This window comes from Zalophus californianus, chromosome 8, assembly GCF_009762305.2.
Source record: "Zalophus californianus isolate mZalCal1 chromosome 8, mZalCal1.pri.v2, whole genome shotgun sequence".
NCBI classification, from domain to species: Eukaryota; Metazoa; Chordata; class Mammalia; order Carnivora; family Otariidae; genus Zalophus; species Zalophus californianus.
In genome coordinates, this window is record NC_045602.1 from 113,810,808 (window position 1) to 113,832,363 (window position 21,556).

The 21,556-nt window shown below is 45.7% G+C and overlaps 1 protein-coding gene across 4 annotated transcripts in view; it reads left to right on the forward strand.

Moving 5' to 3' along the window:
• The window catches only part of TM9SF4 (transmembrane 9 superfamily member 4), a 54,395-nt gene that overhangs the window by 14,131 nt on the left and 18,708 nt on the right, over positions 1-21,556 (forward strand). For 2 of the 4 annotated variants that reach the window (XM_027623198.1, XM_027623199.1), the window contains exons 2-6: positions 9,683-9,796; positions 14,315-14,414; positions 18,833-19,001; positions 19,103-19,232; positions 20,395-20,518. In XM_027623198.1, coding sequence (XP_027478999.1) covers positions 9,683-9,796; positions 14,315-14,414; positions 18,833-19,001; positions 19,103-19,232; positions 20,395-20,518 — 637 coding nt within the window. Of the gene's footprint in view, positions 1-9,679; positions 9,797-14,314; positions 14,415-18,832; positions 19,002-19,102; positions 19,233-20,394; positions 20,519-21,556 lie in introns of those variants that run through there. The other 2 variants (XM_027623197.1, XM_027623200.1) reach the window with 2 other exon arrangements.

Genomic DNA, 21,556 nt, shown 5'->3' on the forward strand with positions numbered 1-21,556 from the left:
ATAGTACTAGAAATCCTAGCAACAGCAATCAGACAGCAAAAAGAAATAAAAGGTAATTCAAATTGTCAAAGAAATCAAACTCTCTCTTTGCAGATGACATGATACGTTATGTGGAAAACCCAAAAGACTCCACCCCCAAATTACTAGAACTCATACAGCAATTCAGCAGTATGGCAGGATACAAAATCAATGCACAGAAATCAGTTGCTTTCTTATACACTAACAATGTAACTGTAGAAAGAGAAATTAGAGAATCGATTTCATTTACAGTAGCGCCAAAAACCATGATATCTTGGAATAAACCTAACCAAAGAGGTAAAGAATCTATATGAACTACAGAACACTCATGAAAGAAATTGAAGAAGACACAAAAAGATGGAAAAACATTCCATGCTTATGGATCGGAAGAATAAACATTGTTAAAATGTCTATGCTGCCCAGAGCAATCTATACCTTCAGTGCTCTCCCAATCAAAATTCCAATGACATTTTTCAAAGTGCTGGAACAAACAATCCTAAAAATTGTATGGAATCAGAAAAGACCCTGAATCGCCAAGGAAATGTTGAAAAAGAAAAACAAAGCTGGGGGCATCATGTTGCCGGATTTCAAGCTATATTACAAAGCAGTGATCACCAAGACAGCATGGTCCTGGCACAAAAACAGGCATACAGACCAATGGAACAGAATAGAGAGCCCAGATATGGACCCTCAACTCTATGGTCAAATAATCTTCGACAAAGGAAAAAATATGCAATGGAAAAAAGACAGTCTTTTTAATAAATGGTGCTGGGGTAATTGGGCAGCTATATATAGAAGAATGAAACTCGACCATTCTCTAACACCATACACAAAGATAGGCTCAAAATGAATGAAAGACCTCAATGTGAGACAGGAATCTATCAAAATCGTAGAGGAGAACGTAGGCAGTAACCTCTTCGACCTTGGCCACAGCAACTTCTTTCAAGATACATCTCCAAAGGCAGGTGAAACAAAAGCGAAAATAAACTTTTGGGACTTCATCAAGATAAAAAGCTTCTGCACAGCAAAGGAAACAGTCAACAAAACAAAGAGGCAACCCACGGAATGGGAGAAGATATTTGCAAATGACACTACAGACAAAGCGCTGATTTCCAAGATCTATAAAGAACTTCTCAAACTCAACACCCCAAAAAACAAATAATCCAGTCAAAAAATGGGCAGAAGACATAAACAGACACTCCTCAAAAGAAGACATACAAATGGCTAACAAACACGTGAGAAAATGTTCATCATCATTAGCCATTAGGGAAATTCAAATCAAAACCACATTGAGATACCACCTTACACCAGTTAGAATGGCAAAAATTGACAAGGCAAGAAACTTTGTTGTTTCAAACGTTTGTTGGAGAGGTTGTGGAGAAAGGGGAACCCTCTTACACTGGGTGGGAATGCAAATTGGTACAGCCACTTTGGAAAACAGTGTGGAGGTTCCTCAAAAATTAAAAATAGAGCTACCCTATGACCCAGCAATTGCACTACTGGGTATTTACTCCAAAAATACAGATGTAGTGAAAAGAAGGGCCATATACACCCCAATGTTCATAGCAGTAATGTCCACAATAGCCAAACTGTGGAAAGAGCCGAGATGCCCTTCAACAGATGAATGGATAAAGAAAATGTGGTCCATATATACAATGGAATATTACTCAGCCATCAGAAAGGATGAATACTCAACTTTTGCATCAACATGGATGGGACTGGAGGAGATTATACTAAGTGAAATAAGTCAAGCAGAGAAAGTCAATTATCATATGGTTTCACTTATTTGTGGAACATAAGGAGTAGCGGGGAGGACATTAGGAGAAAGGGGGGAAATCGGGGGGGGGAGACAAACCATGAGAGACTATGGACTCTGAGAAACTGAGGGTTTTAGAGGGGAAGGAGGTGGGGGGATGGGTTAGCCCGGTGATGGGTATTAAGGAGGGCACGTATTGCATGGAAACTGGGTGTTATATGCAAACAATGAATCACGGAACACTGCATCAAAAACGAATGATATACTGTATGGTGACGAACATAACATAATTAAATTTAATTAAATTAAAAAAAATGGAAAGGACTGTGTGCCACAGTGACTTGTACTTACTTGGCTGGTGCTCAGTGACTCTGGCTTCTTGTTGCTTTTTGTTGTTTTCCACCAGGGTCAGTATTACCCTCATTGTTGTGTCTTTTTGTTTGTTTTTGGTTTTTGTGTGTATACTTATGCTATTGGTTTGAGACTTTGGAACAGAAGCCTGTTGGAGTCTTTCAGGATTTGCTTTTAATCTCTGCACCCTAAGCTGGCAGGGAGCCCTTCAGCTGTCCAGGGCAGCATCTCTCTGCTAAGATTGGAGAATTCTGTTTCACAAGAAGGTAGAGCTGGAGTAACTTCTTAGATTTAATTGGCTTGATGACTATAGGAGATTGTAATCCTCTGCCCTGGCTTCAAATCACGTAAGGCAAAAAGGTCTGGTGTCTGGCTTTCTGGGAGGGGAAAATTTTTGATTAGCTAGAAATAATGATATCAACTGTGGGCTTTTCATATAAGGTCTTTATTGTGTTGAGGTAAGTTCCTTTTGTACCTTTTATGTTGAGAATTTAAATCATGAATGGATGTTGAACTTTGTCATATTCATTTACTGTGTCTATAGAGATGATCATGTGTTTTTTTCTTTCATTTTATTCATGTGGTGTATCACACTGATTGATATGCATATGTTGAACCATCCTTGCATCCCAGGGATAAATCCCACTTGATTTTGGTGTGTGCTTCTTTTAATGTGCTGTTAAATTCAGCTTGCTAGTATTTTACTGAGAATTTTTGCATCTATGTTCATCAAGGATATTGGCCTATAGTTTTCTCATGGTATCTTTGTCTGGTTTTGGTATCAAGGTGATGCTCACCGCCTAAGAAGAGTTTGGAAGTATTCCCTCTTCTATTTTTGGAAGAGTTTAAGAAGAATTAATGTTCTTTTTTTTTTTTAAAGATTTTATTTATTTATTTGAGAGAGAGAGAGAATGAGAGATAGAAAGCACGAGAGGGAAGAGGGTCAGAGGGAGAAGCAGACTCCCTGCTGAGCAGGAAGCCTGATGCGGGACTCGATCCCGGGACTCCAGGATCATGACCTGAGCCGAAGGCAGTCGCTTAACCAACTGAGCCACCCAGGCGCCCTAATGTTAGTTCTTCATTGAACATTTGGGAGAATTCACCTGAGAAGGGAGGTCTTAGATTACTGATTCAGTACCCCTTTTTTATTGGTCTGTTTCGGTTTTCTGTTTCTTCTTGATTCCATTTTGGGAGGTTATATGTGTTTCTAGGAATTTACCCATTTCTTCTAAGTTACCTAATTTGTTGGTGTATAATTGTTTATAATCCTTTTTAATTCTGAGGCACCTGTTATAATGTCTCCTCTTTCATTTCTGATTTTATTTGAGCCTTCTTCCCTCTTTTTTTCTCTCAGTGCTGTTAAATTTCGTTTTGTTTCGTTTGTTGATTTTTATCTTTTCAAAAAAACCAACTTACCTCTGTTGTAGGGGTTTTTTTCTATTTTTAAAATTCTCCTTTTAAAAAATAAATAAATAAAATAAACTCTCCTTTTTATTTATTTCTGCTTCATCTTTATTTCCTTTCTTCTGCAAACTTTGGGCTTCACTTGTTATTTTTCTGGATTCTTGAGGTGTTCAGTTAGGTTTTTGGGGATTTTTTTTTTTTAATGTAGTTGTTTACTCCCAGTACTGCTTTTGTGGCATTCTGTAAGTTTTAGTATATTTTTATTTCTTTTGTCTGAGGTACTTTTAAATTCTTGTTTGATTTCCTCTTTGACCCAATGATTGTTCAGAGTGTGTTGTTTAATTTTCACATATTTGCCTATTTGCCATTTTTTGTTATTGATTTCTAGCTTTATTCCATTGCAGTCAGAAAAGATACATGGAATGATTTTGGTCTTCTTAAATTTGTTAAGACTTATTTTGTGAACCTACTACCATGTCATCTGTCCTGGAGAATGTTCTGTGTGCACCTGAGAAGAATGTGTATTCTTCTGCTATCAGGTGGAAGGTTCCATATATGTTTGGTGAGTCCATTTGGTCTGTAGTTTTTTTGAGCCAGCTGTTTGTTGATCTTCTGTCTGGATGTTCAAGCTATTATTTTAAGTGGGATATTGAAGTCCCCTACTATTACTGTGTTGCTGTCAATTTCTCCCTTCAGATCTGTCAGTATTTGCTTTATACATTTAGGTGCTCTGATGTTGGGTATGTATATATTTATAACTCATATCTTCCTGTTGAATTGACTGTTTTGTCATTATATAATGACCGTCTCTGTTTCTAGACACAGTTTTTTTTTTAGATTTCATTTATTTATTTGTCAGAGAGAGAGCGCGTGCCAAGCAGGTGTGGGCAGCAAGCAGAGGGAGGAGGAGGCTTCCTGCTGAGCAATGCGGGACTTGATCCCAGGACCCTGGGATCATGACCTGAGCCGAAGGCAGACACCCAAATGGACTGAGCCACCCAGACATCCCCTATACACAGTTTTTAACTGAAAGTCTATTTTGTCTGTTAGAAGTTTAGCCACCCCTGCTTTCTTTTGTTTACCACTTGGAATATCTTCTTTGGTTACCACGTGGAATATCTTCTTCTAAACCTTCATCTTCAGCTCATGTGTGTCTTTAGATCTAAAGTGAGTTTCTTGTAGACAACATATCACAGGATCTTATTTTTGTATCCATTCAGCCACTCTATGAGTTTGGATTGGGAATTTAATCCACTTACCCTCCAGGTTATTCTAATATGCATCAGGGTTGAGAACCACTATCTTAGATGTACAGATATGGTATAGGGGTAATAGATGTTCTCAGGGAGTCTCAGACTAGGTCCTTGGAGGTAGAAAGGTGGGAGGTATCAAGAACTCCTTAAATTTGAGGATTAAAAAAAATCATTCTCAAGGGGATACAGCAAAGATTAAGAACCAAAGTATTCAGGGGCACCTGGCTGGCTTAGTCAGTGTAACATGTGACTCTTGATCTCAGGGTCATGAAGTCCAGCCCCATATTAGATGTAGTGCTTACTAAACAAACAAACCATAGCAGTCAATCTTATGTGAGTGGATGGTTTTATATTTTTATAGATCAGAGGTTGGTTGGTGCTTATTATTAATTTGTTTGAGTACTCCCCTAACAAAGCTAGACAAGCAATTAGTGGAGGTGGAGAGATGGCAGAAACTTAGATGACCATCATTTAACATGAAATGTACTATAGCAGTGCCTTAGACAAGTGCATATTTAAATATGTGCCAACTAACTTAAGCACTAATCCTTGAACACGTATAGTTGTGAAAGTTCAGTTGGGTATTGGGTAGTTTCCATCTCTTCCTCTAGTGACACCATAGAGATATTTACAAGGTGCCTTGGAAAGAAAGGAAAAGAATAATTCCCCTTGTGGAGATCTGAGGGGTTTCTTGAAGAAAGAAACATTTCCATTGGACCTTCAAGGGTAGGTAAACTTGAATAAGGTGAGGGCAGGTGTCAAAAACAGCTTGAGCAGAGGCTTGAAGACAGCCTCACCTGACCAAGTCTGTGCACCAAGGGCCAGGACAATCTTGGGATCTTCTTGAAGGCTTAGAAGGAAAAGGTGGAAGGTGCTGATGGAAAGGTATCTCAGGGCCAGCAGGTGGGGGGGCCTTCCATACTGAGCTAGAATTACTGTAACCTAGGTGTTTAGAGTGGTGATTTTTTTTCCCTGATTTATTCTGTTATTTTCCTTAAGTGATATAAATGCTTTATAATCCCCTAAGAAAAAATAGAATATAGAGATATACAGAAAGGAAGAAAGTCCATCACTCAAATAACCCATTTTGCCTGCTAAACATTTTCTCAAAGATAACTTTTTTTAAAGGGGGGGAGGAGATCCTGCTATGCAGTGTTCTATCCGCTGCTTTTTCTACTTAACTCTAAAGCTTAAACATTCCTACTCAAGAAATATTTCCTTTTTAGGGGCGCCTGGGTGGCTCAGTTGGTTAAGCGTCTGCCTTCGGCTCAGGTCATGATCCTGGGGACCTGGGATCGAGCCCCGCATCAGGCTCCCTGCTCAGTGGGGAACCTGCTTCTTCTCCCCACACCCTGCTCATGCTTTCTCTCGTGCGCTCTCTCTCTCTCGAATAAATAAAATCTTTAAAAAATATATATATTTCCTTTTTAATGAGTATTTAAATGGGTAAGTGAATAGACCATAATTTAACCCATTCCACCAATATTGGATATTTTACTATTAAAAGTAGTGAATGATTTCACTATTTTGTTTATTAATTTTTTTTTAAGATTTTATTTATTTATTTGACAGAAACACAGCGAGAGAGGGAACACAAGCAGGGGGAGTGGGAGAGGGAGAAGCAGGCTTCCCGCGGAGCAGGGAGCCCGATGTAGGGCTCGATCCCAGAACCCTGGGATCATGACCTAAGCCGAAGGCAGACGCCTAACAACTGAGCCCACCCAGGCGCCCCTTGTTTATTAATTTTTATTTTACTATTATTATTTTATTTTTAGAGGACAAGAAAGTGTGCATGTCCATATGTGAAGGAGGAGGGAGGGGCAGAGGGAGAGGAAGAGAGAGAGAATCTCAAGCAGACTGCACTGATAGCAGAGCCCAACGCAGGGCTTAATCTCACAACCCTGGGATACTGCCCTGAGCTAAAACCAAGAGTCTGTCGCTTAACTGACTGAGCCATCCCGGTGCCCCTGATTTCACTATTTTAGATAATGCTGTGGTGAACATCCTTTTATGTACATTTTGGGATATTTGCCATATTTTTCTTAACATGTCTGAAAGTAGAATTACAGGGTCAGAGTATACACTTTGGGGGGTGGTTTGGTAGAGTGCTAAATTGCTCCCCCAGAAGTGTTCTAATTATTCCTCTAGCCATATGAGAATATCAAAACCGTGACATTTTAATATCTAAAACTGAGTGTCGTTTTGATGCAGTCATTAATTCTAAACCGAACTTCTGAATTGCTTTTGGTTGCCAACTTATTCAGAGATTGTAGCACGTTTGCCATTTTTCACCTGTTGATCCTTCCCCTAAGATCAATTGATCTGTGGTTTGTTGATCGTATCTTTGTATGAGGATTATCTGTTTTCTGCATCATTTTTCAAAAATTCGGAGTTGCGTTGTTGTGTAGTTTTTAAAAAACAAAACAAACATTATGTGGCAGTTTATGCCAGTACCGTAGGGTTTGTTTTCCTTGTAGTTGACTGGACTTTATGTACAAAGAGGACAGGGCTCATTTCTCTCGCTGGAAGCACTCATATTTCTAAAGCCTGACCAGTGAGGCCTAGCACAGGGTTCCAGGGAGGGAGGGCCAGAATCTCTGACAACAGGTCAAATGGAGGAAACTATCCGATCGAGAGGAAATCAGATGCTGCAGCCAGCCCACAGTCAGAAGGCTTTCCATCACAGAAAGAATAAATTCTGTTTGTTGTTGTATTCAAGGCACACCCATATTACTACTAAGCCCTTCCCTTTGTGAATGAGTAAAATGTCTCTAGAGGGATTTTCAAGGAACTGCTGATAGCAGTTGTCCATGGGGAACTCAAGTGGGAGGAAGATTTATCTTTCACGGTACACCCATTTGTACTGTGTTTGAATTATTGACTGTGTATGTGCTACTTTTTCAAAAATGTTTTCAAGCTAATTATTTTTTTAAAAGCCTTGCCTGCTTGTAGTTATGTAAGATGTTAACATTAGAGGAAACTGAGTGAAGAGTATATGGGAAATCTCACAGTACCTTTGCAGCTCTTCTGTAAATTTAAATTTATTTTATTTATTTATTTTTAAAGATTTTATTTATTTATTTGAGAGAGAGAGAATGAGAGACAGAGAGCACGAGAGGGAAGAGGGTCAGAGGGAGAAGCAGACTCCCTGCTGAGCATGGAGCCCGATGTGGGACTCGATCCCGGGACTCCAGGATCATGACCTGAACCGAAGGCAGTCGCTTAACCAACTGAGCCACCCAGGCGCCCTAAGTTTATTTTAAAATTAAACGTCTTTTTGGGGGCACCTGGGTGGCTCAGTCGGTTAAGCACCTGCCTTTGGCTCAGGTCATGATCCCAGGGTCCTGGGATCGAGCCCTGTGTGGGGCTCCCTGCTCAGCGGGGAGCCTACGTCTCCCTCTGCCCCTCCCCCCACTCATGCTTGTTCTCTCTCTCAAAAATAAATAAAATCTTTAAAAAAAAAAAAAGACTTTGACTAAGCTATGTATCTACAAAAAGTGCACCAAACTCAGACCCTTAGACTAGTGGTAAAAATGCAGATGAGTCTCCATTTTTGGCAAGCCCCTTAGTGATTCTGATTCCGTATAAAGCTGAGTTCCAGAAAGAATCATCTGAGTGTGAGTGAGTGACAGAGAGAGAGAGAGAGAGAGAGAGAGTGTGTGTGTGTGTGGCAGTAACTTGAAGGATGGAGGAGCTGTGTAGGCAGGGGGGTCAGAAAGCTGTGGCCGGTGGCCGGCGGACAGAAACGAGGGTCTGCAAACCTGCAGCAGTACAGGGGATGGAGAGAGAGGGCAGAGGCAGGAGCACTAGTGAGTCCTGGATCCACGTGTCTGGATAAGAGTTCCTTGTTCACACCAGGTGGGGAGAGAGAATCAGGAAGCTCATCTAGTTCCTTGAGGGGTGAAGCATGTTGGTAATGAAGGGAAGGAGACATTTTGAGGGAGTGCATTTCTTGAGGCCAGGAATTGGTCTTTCTTGCCTTTAATTCCCAGGTGACTATCCTGCATGCAGGTCATTTACTGAGTGCCTGCTGGGTGCCAAGCCCTGGGGACGCACAGTCCCTTCTCCCACAGAGATCACATTCGAGTGGAGGGCGACAGACTGCACAAATAAACAAATGCATATTGTACATGATAAGATAATGTACATGCATATTGTGCATGTATGTAGATAAGTCCACGAAGAGAAATGAAGTATAGGGGTGGGGAATGGGAGCCCTGAGGACACTATTTTAGGTAGGATCGGCAGTGAAGGCTTCTCTGAGGACCTGACATTTGAGAGAAACCGGAATGAAATAAGGAATGAGGTTAGCCACGCAGGATGTTGGGAAGGGCATTCTGGCAGAGGGAACAGTAAAGGTGATGGCCCTGAGGGGTAGAGAAGGGCTTGCTGACAAGAGACAGCAAGAAGGCCAGTGTAGCTGGGGCTGATTGAGGAGGAGAGTGGCAGATGATGAGGTCAGTATAATCTGGAGAAGGCTTGTAGGAAAATATATTGGTCACATAAGAGCTTCCTGACCAAGTGAGCCTCTTGCTATATAGAGAAAAGGGAATTGGCGGAACATGATGGAGCTTTGTTTCCTGTTGGCTATACTGGAGAGTGACACAGTGTGAAATAGTGAAAAGAACATTGATCTGGAAGTGGGGAGCTGCGGCTCCTGTATTACAGTGTTCCCTTTTGTCCCCATGTTAATTCCTTCACTCGTTTTGTGACTCGTTTCTGGAAGTGCAGAATCAGTGCCTTGCGGGACGCTTGGGGGCGTTTGGAAGACAGCGCTTATAGCGTGGGGATGAGACTGGGTCAGTTAAAGCAGATGTAAAGGTGCTATGACTTGATCTGCCCCACAGAGATGCGTACTTCTTTCCCCCATTCCAACTATGACCTCTCTTCTTCCAAGCAGGATTGGTTGCCCTGGTCCCTGCTGCTTCTCTCTCTCACGCGTGATACACGCGCCTTCTACGTCCCAGGGGTTGCACCAATCAACTTCCACCAGAACGACCCTGTAGAAATCAAGGTAGGTACAGTGCCGGACCGTGGGAGCCTCTGTGCGGGGAAGCCTGGCCGGAGGACCCTGGTGAGATGGTCCTGTCCGTCCTGCGCTTGCAGAGAACAAAAACCAGTGCCAGTTACCGTGGCAAAAAGCGGGTTTGCTGCCTGCTGCGTGGCTGGAAGGGGAGTGCCCTCAGGAACCCACAGCTCCAGCAGCTCTGCCTCTGCATCTCTCTCTCTCCCTCTGCAGCTTTGCCTGTGCTCATGTCTTCTCGCTGTGTCCCTCTCTTTCTCTTCAGCTCTGGGTCTGGCTCTGGTTCTGGTTCTTTCCATGGCTGTGTTTCTCACTCTCACCCTCACGCGTGCCTTGGTTTCTAGGTGTGTGTATGTGTGTGTGTGTGTGTGTCTGTCTGTCTCTCTCTCTCTCTCTCTCAGCCTGCCTCCCTGCTTCATTGGCTCCATCCTCCCCTCTGTTGCCGGCTTCTCTCCACATGACTCAGCTTGTCTGCACATACACAGCCTATTAGGGCCTCTGTGTTTTCACTTGCAGCCTCTGCCACCAGCTGGATTCTCTAGTTTGGGTTTTCCAAACTGCATCCAGCCTGTCAGAGTGGTGGCATATGAGATGATTTTAAGGAGTTGACAGATTTATTTTATTTTAATACCTATGTTCTTTTAATATATATTAAGAAATAGAGCTGCTACTCCAACTCATGATTTTATGGCTGTTGTTGGTTTTCCATTTTTAATAGTGATGTGGTATGAGCTCCTTAAATAAATGTATTTCTCTAAAAATGAGTCAGATTCAAATAAATAGAATCAATGGTAAGTAGATGAGGCAAATTGGTGCATGAACGATTCAAGTCTAGAGAGAAGCCATCCAAACCAGGCACCTTTGTTTTTCAAGCTAGATGCCCACTGTGGGTCAATCAACTGGCAAAAGTGGGGAAGGAGTCACTTAAAATATGGTTGATCGGGGGCAGTAGGTAGCCCGGCACGTTGATTAATGGCTCTTTAGCAGTGCACTGTGTCGGTGGCCTTCTCAGAGCCCCACGCAGGGGTAGGGGTTGGTGGTGGATCTTCTTGGATCTGGTTTCCCAGGGCGCAGACTCCAAGGTGGAGATATGGTGCAGTTTGCCTGCATAAGCTGCATAAGGGTCAGCACTTGGGAAGGAGTGAGGGAAGCAGGACAGGGCAGAGGGAGACGCTGAACCGTGGTACAACAGAGGTACAACAGAGGCCTATGGGAAACTCTAGAACTGGAATGCCTGGCCCTTTGGAGTTGTTCCAGATTGAAGCAAGAGGACTGGTTCTCTGTATCCCTCCATGAAACCAGTCATTGGATATAGACTACCACCAGGGTAGGGGCGTCACCTTGTACAAGGGCTCCCAGCCAAAGGGACTCTCCTCTGTCATCACCCAAATATAACCACTTTTAATACTTAGGTATTTTTGTTTTTTGTTTTTTGTTTTTTTTTCTGTGCAGTGTTTACAGTGTAGGACAGTTGGCATTCTCTCACCTCCATAAATCCCCAACTACTTGACAACCACACTGTTCCTCCCTTGGCAAAGTAATGTGTAGTTGAAATTTTTAAGTAGTCCTTCAGACCCTTAGTGATTGTGTAAAAAGGACTAACAAAACTTATGAGGTTATGAAAATAAATTCTGTTCCTAAAATAAACATACATTTCTTGCCTCATTATTGTGTTGAACCACGTCTTAACTGGTCTGTGCAAAAGCAAAGCAGTAAGATTGTGTGAAAATCAAGTGTTTATCTTTTCCGGAGCATCACAGTGTTCAAAAGGAGAAGTAGAAGACAGGGTCACAAAGGACCAGCCACAGGATGTGCCATCATGTGCATGCCCCTTTGTTTGCTGTCACATTTTAGGTATTAGTGAAATTGCAAATTGCTGCATGTCATGCTTATTTGAGGCATCACATACAAGCAACTTGTGATTATCCAGGGGGATTAACCAGTTAAGAGGATAAATATGTAAATAATACATTTGTTTAAAAAGAAAATGAAAACTGCTAGGAGTCAAGTTCTAAAAGAGCGAGGATCTTCTCTGTCCCAATTATTGCTGTGTTACGAGCTCCTAATACGTAGCCTGGCACAGTGGATAAATATGTCTGACGAATGGCTATTAAAAAGCATCTGCATTTAGGGGTGCCTGGGTGGCTCTGATGGCTGAGTATCCAACGCTTGATTTTGGCTGAGGTCATGATCTCAGGGTCGTGGATTCGAGCCCTGTGTTGGGCTCCGCGCTCAGCGTGGAGTCTGCTTCAGATTTTTTCTCCCTCTCCCTCTGCGCCTCCCCTTGCTCACTCTAAATAAATAAATAAAAATATATATAAATAAAATCTTTTTTAAAAAGTTCATTTAGAACTAAGCAGTAATTAACGAGTAAACGCAGCATTACATGTGTTGCATTATTGTGAGCCTATTTCTTCCTCCCAAGTCAGACTTGTAACTTTCAGGAAGAGTAATTAAAGTAACGTTTATTGAGGGTTATTTACATACCAGGCATTATGGGTGAGTGACTTAACTCAGATGCCCCCCAAGAACCCTCTGAAGTAGATACTGTATATTTTACAGAGTTACTGTATATTTCACAGGTATGGAAACCAAGGCCCAGGGAAATAAACCACCTTGCCCAAGGTCATGTGGTGAGGAAGACATAGGGTTAGTCCTTAACTACTCCGTCTCTTACCTACTGCAGTACCCTTCCTCCCAGTACTTCTGCCAAAAGCCCCCTCCAGAGCAAAGCTTGTGGCCCAGGGAGGAGAAGGTGGCTCTGGCTTCCAGGCCTGCCAGGCTGGGGGTGTGAGAGGGTACAGTTTGGGGAGGGAGGGGCGGGAGGGGTGGAGGGAACATAAAGGTGGGACTCGATCTCTTTGTAACGTGGATTCTTTTTTGATTATCCAGAAAGAGAGAATGTAAGAAACACAAAATAACAGGCTGTTATAATAGACTTAACTTTTTGGCCATTTTGGGTCAAGCAGTTTATGAAATGCTTAATAGTAGTCCTCAGTCCCTTAGTCCAACATCTAAAAACCTCTGAAACCCAGTTTTCTAGGCTCTCATAGACAAGACTTGGCCTAAAGTGTTTGACTTTATTTATCCCACTTAGAATGAATATTTTTGCATTTCTTTGCGCAAATAGTCATTAAATATGGGGTACCGCCCCAGATCCACCTGGGGGGTGTTGTCCATACTGCCCTTTTAAAACCAAAATAATTCCTAATTCCAAAATATGAGTTTTATTTATTTATTTATTTATTTATTTTAAAGATTTTTTTTTTCTTTATTTTTTGACAGAGACACAGCGAGAGAGGGAACACAGGGGGAGTGGGAGAGGGAGAAGCAGGCTCCCCGTGGAGCAGGGAGCTCGATGCGATGCGGGGCTCGATCCCAGGACCCTGGGATCATGATCTGAGCTGAAGGCAGACGCTTAATGACTGAACCACCCAGGCGCCCCTCCTTCATGGTCTTCTTAAACCTTGTTTTTAATGGTTGCATCATATTTCATTGAATGAGTATATTATGATTTATTGACCAGTTTCCCATTGTGGGGGCTTATACTTATTTTCCCATTTTTCCTCTCTTCAGTCACTCAGCAAACATTTAATGAGCACTACTGTGTGCCTGGCTCTGTAGGTCCTTGTCCTCATGGAGCCTAACTCTTAAATTCTAGGAGGAGACTTTTTTTTTTTAAAAAAAACAACATAATTATGTTTTATCAGACATGTTACCGAGGAAACTGTGCATGTTGGAATAGAGCAAATAGGGGGATGCCCTTAGCTGAGCTAGTTAGGGAGGACTTCCAGGCGAGGGGCCGTAAGCTGGGACCTGAGTGTGCGAAGGAGCCGACAGGCACGGAGTCAGGTGGAGAGGGGCAGCAGGTGCAGAGCCTGAGGTGGAAGAGAGCTGGACGGGCTCGAGGAACTGCAAGCAGGAGAGCACTGTGGTTATGAGTAAGAAGTGAACCTCTTTGTTCCTAAGGTTTATTCTCATTTGGAGTTATTTCCTTAGGGAAGATACCCAGAAGTGAAATTACAGGGTCAAAGGATATCATACTCTCAGTATGTATTAAATTTGGTTATTATTTTACTTATTTTTTTTTAAAGATTTTTATTTATTTATTTAACAGAGAGAGACACAGCGAGAGTGGGAACACAAGCAGAGGGGTGGGAGAGGGAGAAGCAGGCCTCTCGCTGAGCAGGGAGCCCGATGCGGGGCTCAATCCCGGGACCCTGGGATCATGACCTGAGCCAAAGGCAGACGCTTAATGACTAAGCCACCCAGCACCCCTGAATTTGGTTATTATTTTAAACGAGATCTATAATATGGTCTAAAACTAAATGAAACATGAAATTACTCAGAATTGTGGACTGTATAGTATCCAGTATACTGGAGCTGTGATGTGCTACAGTGAGTTGCTAATGTACCAGTGTATGTGGGTACGGGGCGCGGGGGGTGGATTACTGAAACAGCCGTCTGGGTTTCTGGATTGATGAGCAACAGCCTCTCTTTTCCCACTAGGCTGTGAAGCTGACCAGCTCTCGAACCCAGCTACCTTATGAATACTACTCGCTGCCCTTCTGCCAGCCCAGCAAAATAACCTACAAGGCAGAGAATCTGGGTAAGTTCTCTCTCCCTGTCAGCCTGTCCCAGAGGGGAAGCCGAATCTTCACATGGCGATGGTAGCAGTTAACCCTGACATTACTGTGTGCTGCGCACCGTTCTACATAGTTTACATACATAGCAGCTTAGTCAAGCCTCATAACAGCCCTGGGGAGGCAGTTGCTGTGCTTATGCCCATTCTACAGGTTCAGCGATTTGCCTCTGGTTATATTTTTAATTAACAGCTAAGCTGGGCTTGGAGTCCACGTAGTAGGACTTCAGAGTTGCAGCCCTTGGCTACTGCTCACACCGGCTCTCACCTTGATTTCTAGATATTCCCTTCTCTTTCATGGCTTCTGCAACCTCTTCTGCTTTTAATTAAAAGAGTGAGTGGTTACCTCCGGCCCTAAAGGAAGCAGAGACATCACTGTAGTTCTTTCTAAGTGACTGTGCAAGACTTGCCTCAAATAATGTGTGAAGCACCCAACGCAGTGTCTGGCATATGTGTTCCATAAATAGTAGCCATTTTATTCTAATTCAGATAATTCTCCCATTTGGTAGAATTTCAGGCTTAAAGCAAAAGACATTTGGAAGCCTCTGTTCCCGACACGATTATTAGTACTTACCCTGTGCCCGTCTTGATGTTGAGTCCTGGAGGTAAAAATGTGGGTAGATGCTGTCCCTGACCTCAAGGAACTTAGGAGACTTTCCTCTTACAGCTTAGGAAGGAGAAAGGAGAGAACTGGTTCTTGAGCAGGCCTCCGAAAGTCTGCCTTCTCTGTCAGAGCTACCCCTGGCTCAGATGTTTCCAGAACCCCTAGCTGACAAGTGTATCTATGACCAGGTATTGGGTGTCCCAGACCAGCAGGAGGCAGGCCTTGCAGTCAGCTTAATCCAAAGCAGGCGGCCCCTCCTGTCCCTTCTTCTTGCCTCGTACTGTTGTCTTGGGGCCTGGGCTGACTTCCACTGACTGACTCTCTGGGCTGCTCACTTACCCTTCTTTTCCCTTTCCATACCACAGAACAGCTCCTCCTTTGCCCATGAGCTGGTGTGGACTTGTTGGCAGCCCATGGCTCTGCAGTTGGGCACACCTCGGTGTGATACTGGGTGACCTTAACCTCTCTGAGCCACTGCTGCATCTTCCATGAAGCTGGGGGAATGTTCTGCCTCACAGAAATGGAAACTTTTATGTACAAAAGTTATCCTGTTGTATTGTATCTCATTCTTTCTTTGTGGAGTGCCTCCCTTCATGGCCTTCGGGTTCTTAAGAGTGGAGAGATCATGCCTTATGGTCCTCTCTCTCTCTCCCACATCTGACCCAGTGTCTGACACAGTAGGATTCAGTCAATGTTAGTGTCCTACCTGAATAGAGGAGAAAATTCCTTGGTTAAGTACCTGTTAGATGGCAAGCCTTGTACTCTGTGTTCTCATCATCACCACCATTAATACTTACAGGGCTCTCCTTGTGAGCCAGGCACTGTTCTAGGCACTTCTGTGCTTTAACTTCGTTAATTCTCACGACAGCCCTACAAAATAGCTCCTCTTACTATCCCCTTGATGTAGGTAAGAGAAGTGAGGCAGAAGGAAGTACAGTTCCTTGCCCCAGTCACTCACCAGTATCATTGCTCCTGTTTCTTAGTAGTGGCAACGGCAGCTTCAAGGGTTTAAAAGACTTGCTCCACAGATCACATGGCCAATAATAGGTGGAGAAATTGACATATTACCCAGGTTTTTTTTTTTAACTCTAAAGACAGAATTCTTTCTGTTGTCCGGACTGCCTTCTCCAGAGAGGTTCATCTGGGCTGTCTGCAGCCTGTGCTCGGGGGTGGTCATGCTGATGGCAATCCATACCGTTGTGTGTGTCGGAGTGTCTGTGGCAGACGTACTGGACTACAATATCAGACTCTCTTAGAGGGTCCCCATTTGTAGCTTGTTGCTCATTTAGCCTGGCCGGCGATCTGCTCCAACTATAAAAAGTTAAAAGGAACATTTGCATATTAGAGATGAGCTGTTCCAGACCAGCATGCCTTCTTTCTTGGTGTAAATTTAATTTCTAAATATCAAGAAGTGATACCTGCTTACTTGGTCTACAGCCTTGTTCCTCTCTGTGTATGTTCTTCCGTTCCTCAGGTGAGCTCCTTGTAGACTAAAAAGAAGTGGGCAGTAGGGCGTGGTGTGGAGGAAGGAGTCCAAGAGCTTAGCACTACGGCAGTCCCCTCATGGGCAAGTCACTGTCCCTGTCTGCTTCCAGTGTCCTCTTTGTGAAATGAAGAAGGGGTCCCGAATTGTTTCCACAGCAGACCGTGCAGATGTCTTACTGGCATCCTTGCTCTCCACTGGCTGGTCTGTCCCTGGGTTTTCTAGACTCAGCTGCCTTACTCAGCTTCTAAAATGGGGGAAGGGGAGCCCCTCTTCTCCCTCCCCCGTTTCTAAGTGCCTCGTCCACACTTGCCAGGGCTGCTACTTTGTGCAGGGGTGCAGCTTGTGCCCTGCCTCTTACTGTTCGCACGCCAGCAGCTCCCAGCTTCCACCCGCAGCCCTGACCTGTCCATGGGGCCCGGAACGTGGGTATCTAACTGCCTGCTTGACGTGTCCAAACCGAAAAAAGGCCTTTGTCTAAATTTGCTCCTCTTTCCTTTTTCCCACCTAGCACCCCATTGTAGAAACCTCAGTCTCCCACCACTGCTCACTCTTCCTTTGTATCAGTCAGCACCCGGCCCCCTCGGTTCCCCACTCGGTAGCTCCTGACCCCGCGTGCTTGTGTCCACCCTCAGCACCACCCAGGCCGGCCACCGTCCTCGCTCACTTGCATGACTGACTGGCATCGCCCCAGCCAGTCCCTTGCGTATTCTGTGTTTTCTTCACAAAACAGCCAGCATGATGCTTCATCAGAATCAGGTCATGTCTTCCTCCAGGCCTGTTAGAAACCCTTCACGGCCTTTTCTCGCTCTCTGGATAAAGATCAGACTTCCGGCACGGCCCATAGGCCCTGAGGTCTGGCTCCAGCCCATCTCTTGGGCTCACCTTATGTCGCTTTCCCCCCTTGCCCTCTCCACCGCAACCCCACAGGCCTCTCCAGCTCAGCACACGTCCCCCACCTCCAGGAGCTTTCGCACATACTGTTCCTTCTGTCTAGAATGTTCTTCCTCTGTCTGTTCACGTAGTCAATGCCCCTCTTCCTTTAGAGCCCACTTCAAACATCATTTCCTCAGAGAAACTTCCCTAGACCTGCTCCCCATGCCTAGAGCAAGTTCCTCGTGTTACGTGGTGATGTCACCAAGTCTGTCTTCCCACTAGACCACAATCTCCGTGAGTTTGTTCAGCAACGCATCTTCAGGGCCCAGCACATAAGCAGTACCAGGTAGATGCTGGGAATGAGTGAGTGAATGAAGGAATGACTGACTAGGCAGAGAGGGCTATATCTAGGCAGGTCCCTGCTGGCAAGCCCGTGTTGGACTCCGTGTGTGTGCAGGTGCTAGTCTCGTCTGTTGGCTTTGGTCAGTCTTCAACTTGCCCCAGTTTCACATCATCCCGGTAGAATCACTGGAACAGCTCAGAATGAAAGTGCCGTTGGCTGTCGGCAGCCCCGAGCTGCTCCGCGCCTGGTGCCCAGCCGCTACTATGTGCCAGTTCATTGAGTAAAAGCCTGTTTTGGCTAAAAATCTCAGGTGCTGGATTTTACCCCACCTCCCTCCCTGCCTGAACTGGGATCTGAAGACACAGAAATCAATGGGAAACATTGCTGCCCCTTAAAGAGCTCATAGTCAGGGATGGCAGACCCTTAATATGGCAGCACACGGTGCAAAGTCACGCAAAGTCGCATCGTCAGCATATGAAATGGTGCAGAGGTGATGCTGACAATAAAGACGGTATTTGTTGCTGGCCTGCTCTGTGCCTCGTACTTGATTTCCCACTGGGACCCTGGGAGACGGCTACTGGTATTATCCCCATTTTACAGATACGGAAATTGAGGCTCACTGAGGTTACGTGACTGCTAAGATAGTAAGTGGCAGAGCAAGGGCTCGGTAGCCGGTCCGGTCTACACCGCTGTACGACGCTGCCTCTACACAGAGGGAAATCAGTGGAGAGAGTGACGAGCTCGGCCCCGAAGAGGTCAGGAAGGGCTTCCCAGAGGGGAAACAGAAACTGGGGCTCACGGGGTAAGGAGGAGTTCCCCAGGAACACGGGCAAGAAGTGGCACATGAGGCCTAGAGGCCTATTTGATGTGCCCTGGAAAGTCTGGTGGCATGTCACAGAGGGGCCGGAGAGGACAGGTGGGCGTCGGAGGGGCCAGCTCTCTCCAGGTAGGGTAGCGCACCACGTGCCAGGCTGTGGAACTGCCAAGCGCCCTGCGAGTCAGCAGTGTCTCCACGGCTCTGCTGACCTCAGCAACCTCAGGGCTGAAGCTCTGAGATCCATGTGTCTCTCTTATGGCAGGAGAGGTGCTGAGAGGGGACCGGATTGTCAACACCCCTTTCCAGGTGCTAATGAACAGCGAAAAGAAGTGTGAGGTTCTGTGCAGCCAGTCCAACAAGCCAGTGACCCTGACCGTGGAGCAGAGCCGGCTTGTGGCCGAGCGGATCACGGAAGACTACTACGTCCACCTGTAAGTTGTCCTCCGCTCCCTGCTGGCCCTGACTTGGTGTGGGGTGGGACACAGATGGGAGAGGCGGTCCAGGGGGACTGAGAGGGGCCTTGGGTTTCCAGCATCGCCGACAACCTGCCTGTGGCCACCCGGCTGGAGCTGTACTCCAACCGCGATGGTGATGACAAGAAGAAAGAAAAAGATGTGCAGTTTGAACACGGCTACCGGCTCGGCTTCACAGATGTCAACAAGGTAGAGTGTCTCGGCGTGCTCAAAGGGCTGGGGGAGTTTCACCTGGTAAGTCCTGAACCCTTGGGGCCGCAGGGAAGGTGGGAATATTTAGCTCTAGGTTTATAACAAAAGGTGGGATGGCCAAGGCAGGTTTCTCCTGGTGCCCCTCAGTGTGGTCTGTGAGAGTCTGTGCTTTGGGCAAGGCTCTGGCAGATGCTACCCAGGAAGTAGAAGGCACAGTCCCTCAGAAAGTCAGATTCCATATTTATAAGATTAAAACAAAACAAAAAAAACAAACAAAGATGGAATTTCAACAGTATGTAGGAGAGCTAGGTGGGATAGTGGTCAGGAGCGTGCTGGCTCCCGGGGTATGGGACCCCACCTCCACCACTCACTAGTTGCTGAGTGCCCTTGAGCCTACCTGTTTCCTCTCCGAGCCTTTGATTCCTCATCTGTAAAATATATGCAGTGTCCATAGCTGCCCTCTGGGGTTAAGCAGAGTAAAGCGGATGATTTGTGGATCTGCTACTTTATAGTGCGGCCTCTGAGAAATACGCTAATAATAGCTGATAGTAGCAATGATAGTAACAGTGACTCTCCTGTCTAATTTTCTAAACTGAGCACCTTCTACTAGGGAATAAAGAACAAAACAGTTTCTTTTGACGCACAGCCCCTGACCTCAGAGGGCTTCCGACCCCGCTTGGGAAGAGAACTAACCGTGTAGGACCCTGCGTCCTAGGTCCCATTTGCCATCGCCGATGGTGCTCGTGCCGTGCTGAACGCCAGCAGAGCTCAGAAGAGCTCATTGTGCATTCGGGTTGTCACGGGGGAGGCGGGCCTTGAAAAATAGGGACGCTTGAGCTGAGCGGGGACAGGGGTGGCATCCTAGCCGGCGTGAATGCCGGGAACGGAGCTGCAGCATGGGAACTGCTCACGGGGCAGGGAAAGGCTGCGAGCACATGACAGAAAGCCATGAATGCCAGGCCTGAGGGATCCGGGCTTTTATCTGGTAAGCCCCAGGGAGCCCTGGAGCGTTTCTGAGAGGGAGTGCTGTGAGAGCAGTGCTTTTCGCAGGTTGAAACGGCTGGGCCCTGCTGGACGAGGGGAGGGACCCGATACCTGGGATGATTTTCTGGTTGGTTCTCGACCACTAGGTATTTTGTTCTCGCCATTGCTGTTTTAGATTTACCTGCACAATCACCTCTCGTTCATCCTTTACTACCACCGGGAGGACCTGGAAGAGGAACAGGAGCACACATACCGTGTCGTCCGCTTCGAGGTGATTCCCCAGAGCATCAGGCTGGAGGGTGAGTGGGGAGGTATGACCAGAGGGGCAGGGCTGGATGGGCCTGGGCTTCCACACCCAGGGTCTTCTCGCACTTGATTCTGAGATGGCTGATAGGCCACAGTGTGGCATATGGGCCCAGCCAAGGTAGGGTCCCTGCATTCCCGTGAGAGAAGGCGGTGAGCAAGGGGAGAGCTGACGTCGGTTGTGTCCTGGCCTGGTGCCTTCCCAGTTTACCACCTCCCGCAAACCCCGGAAGTGTGTGGTAGTTATAGATGAGGAACCGGAGACTCAGAGAGGTTGGTGACTTGGCCGAGGACAAACAGCGACTAGGACTTGCCTGGGCCTCTCGGAAGAGCCAGCCAGCTTCCCCTCGGCTGAAGAACAAGGGGCAGAGATGCAGACAGAGCGGTCAGGCAACTGGTTTCTCTGTTTCTTCCTCTGTGTAAGTGATTGGCGGAGACGAGACTTGGCCCAGGGTCAGCAGTTCTGCGGGGTATCTGAGAGCCCAGCCCTCTAGGCCTGATAGGAGCTGGTCCAGCTTCTCACCTGTCTGCCCTCGCTCACCCCAGGGCACACTTCAGTTCAGCAGGCTTGGCCTTTGTCCACAGTGGTGGCGGGTGTCTACCTTTTTTTTTTTTTTTCTTTTTAAAGCTATGGAACCTAGTTTTCAAACAGAATCATATCCAAAATCTCATGTAAGACATAGATCCTGTGCTCTCAGAGCACTATACTGCCCGTCCTGGTGAGCGCCATGAGCACAGCGTCACGTTTATTGCATGATATTTTTGACATCGTCTCTCCCTTCAGCCGTTTCCTGGAGTTTAGAGACTCTGTCTCCATCTCACCATTATCTCTCCAGCCGGGCACTGGGCACAGAGTAGGCGCTTACTAGATGGTGGTTGGTTGAATGGATGGACAGATAATTGGGATGAACGGAGGAATAAATGAAAAAAGAAGCATCTGGGTGATTGCGTTACTGACGTGCTAGGACTTTGGGGACTGGATGAATGAGTAAGCATGATAGCAGGGGTTCAGTGGTGGTTTTCCTGTTCAGTGG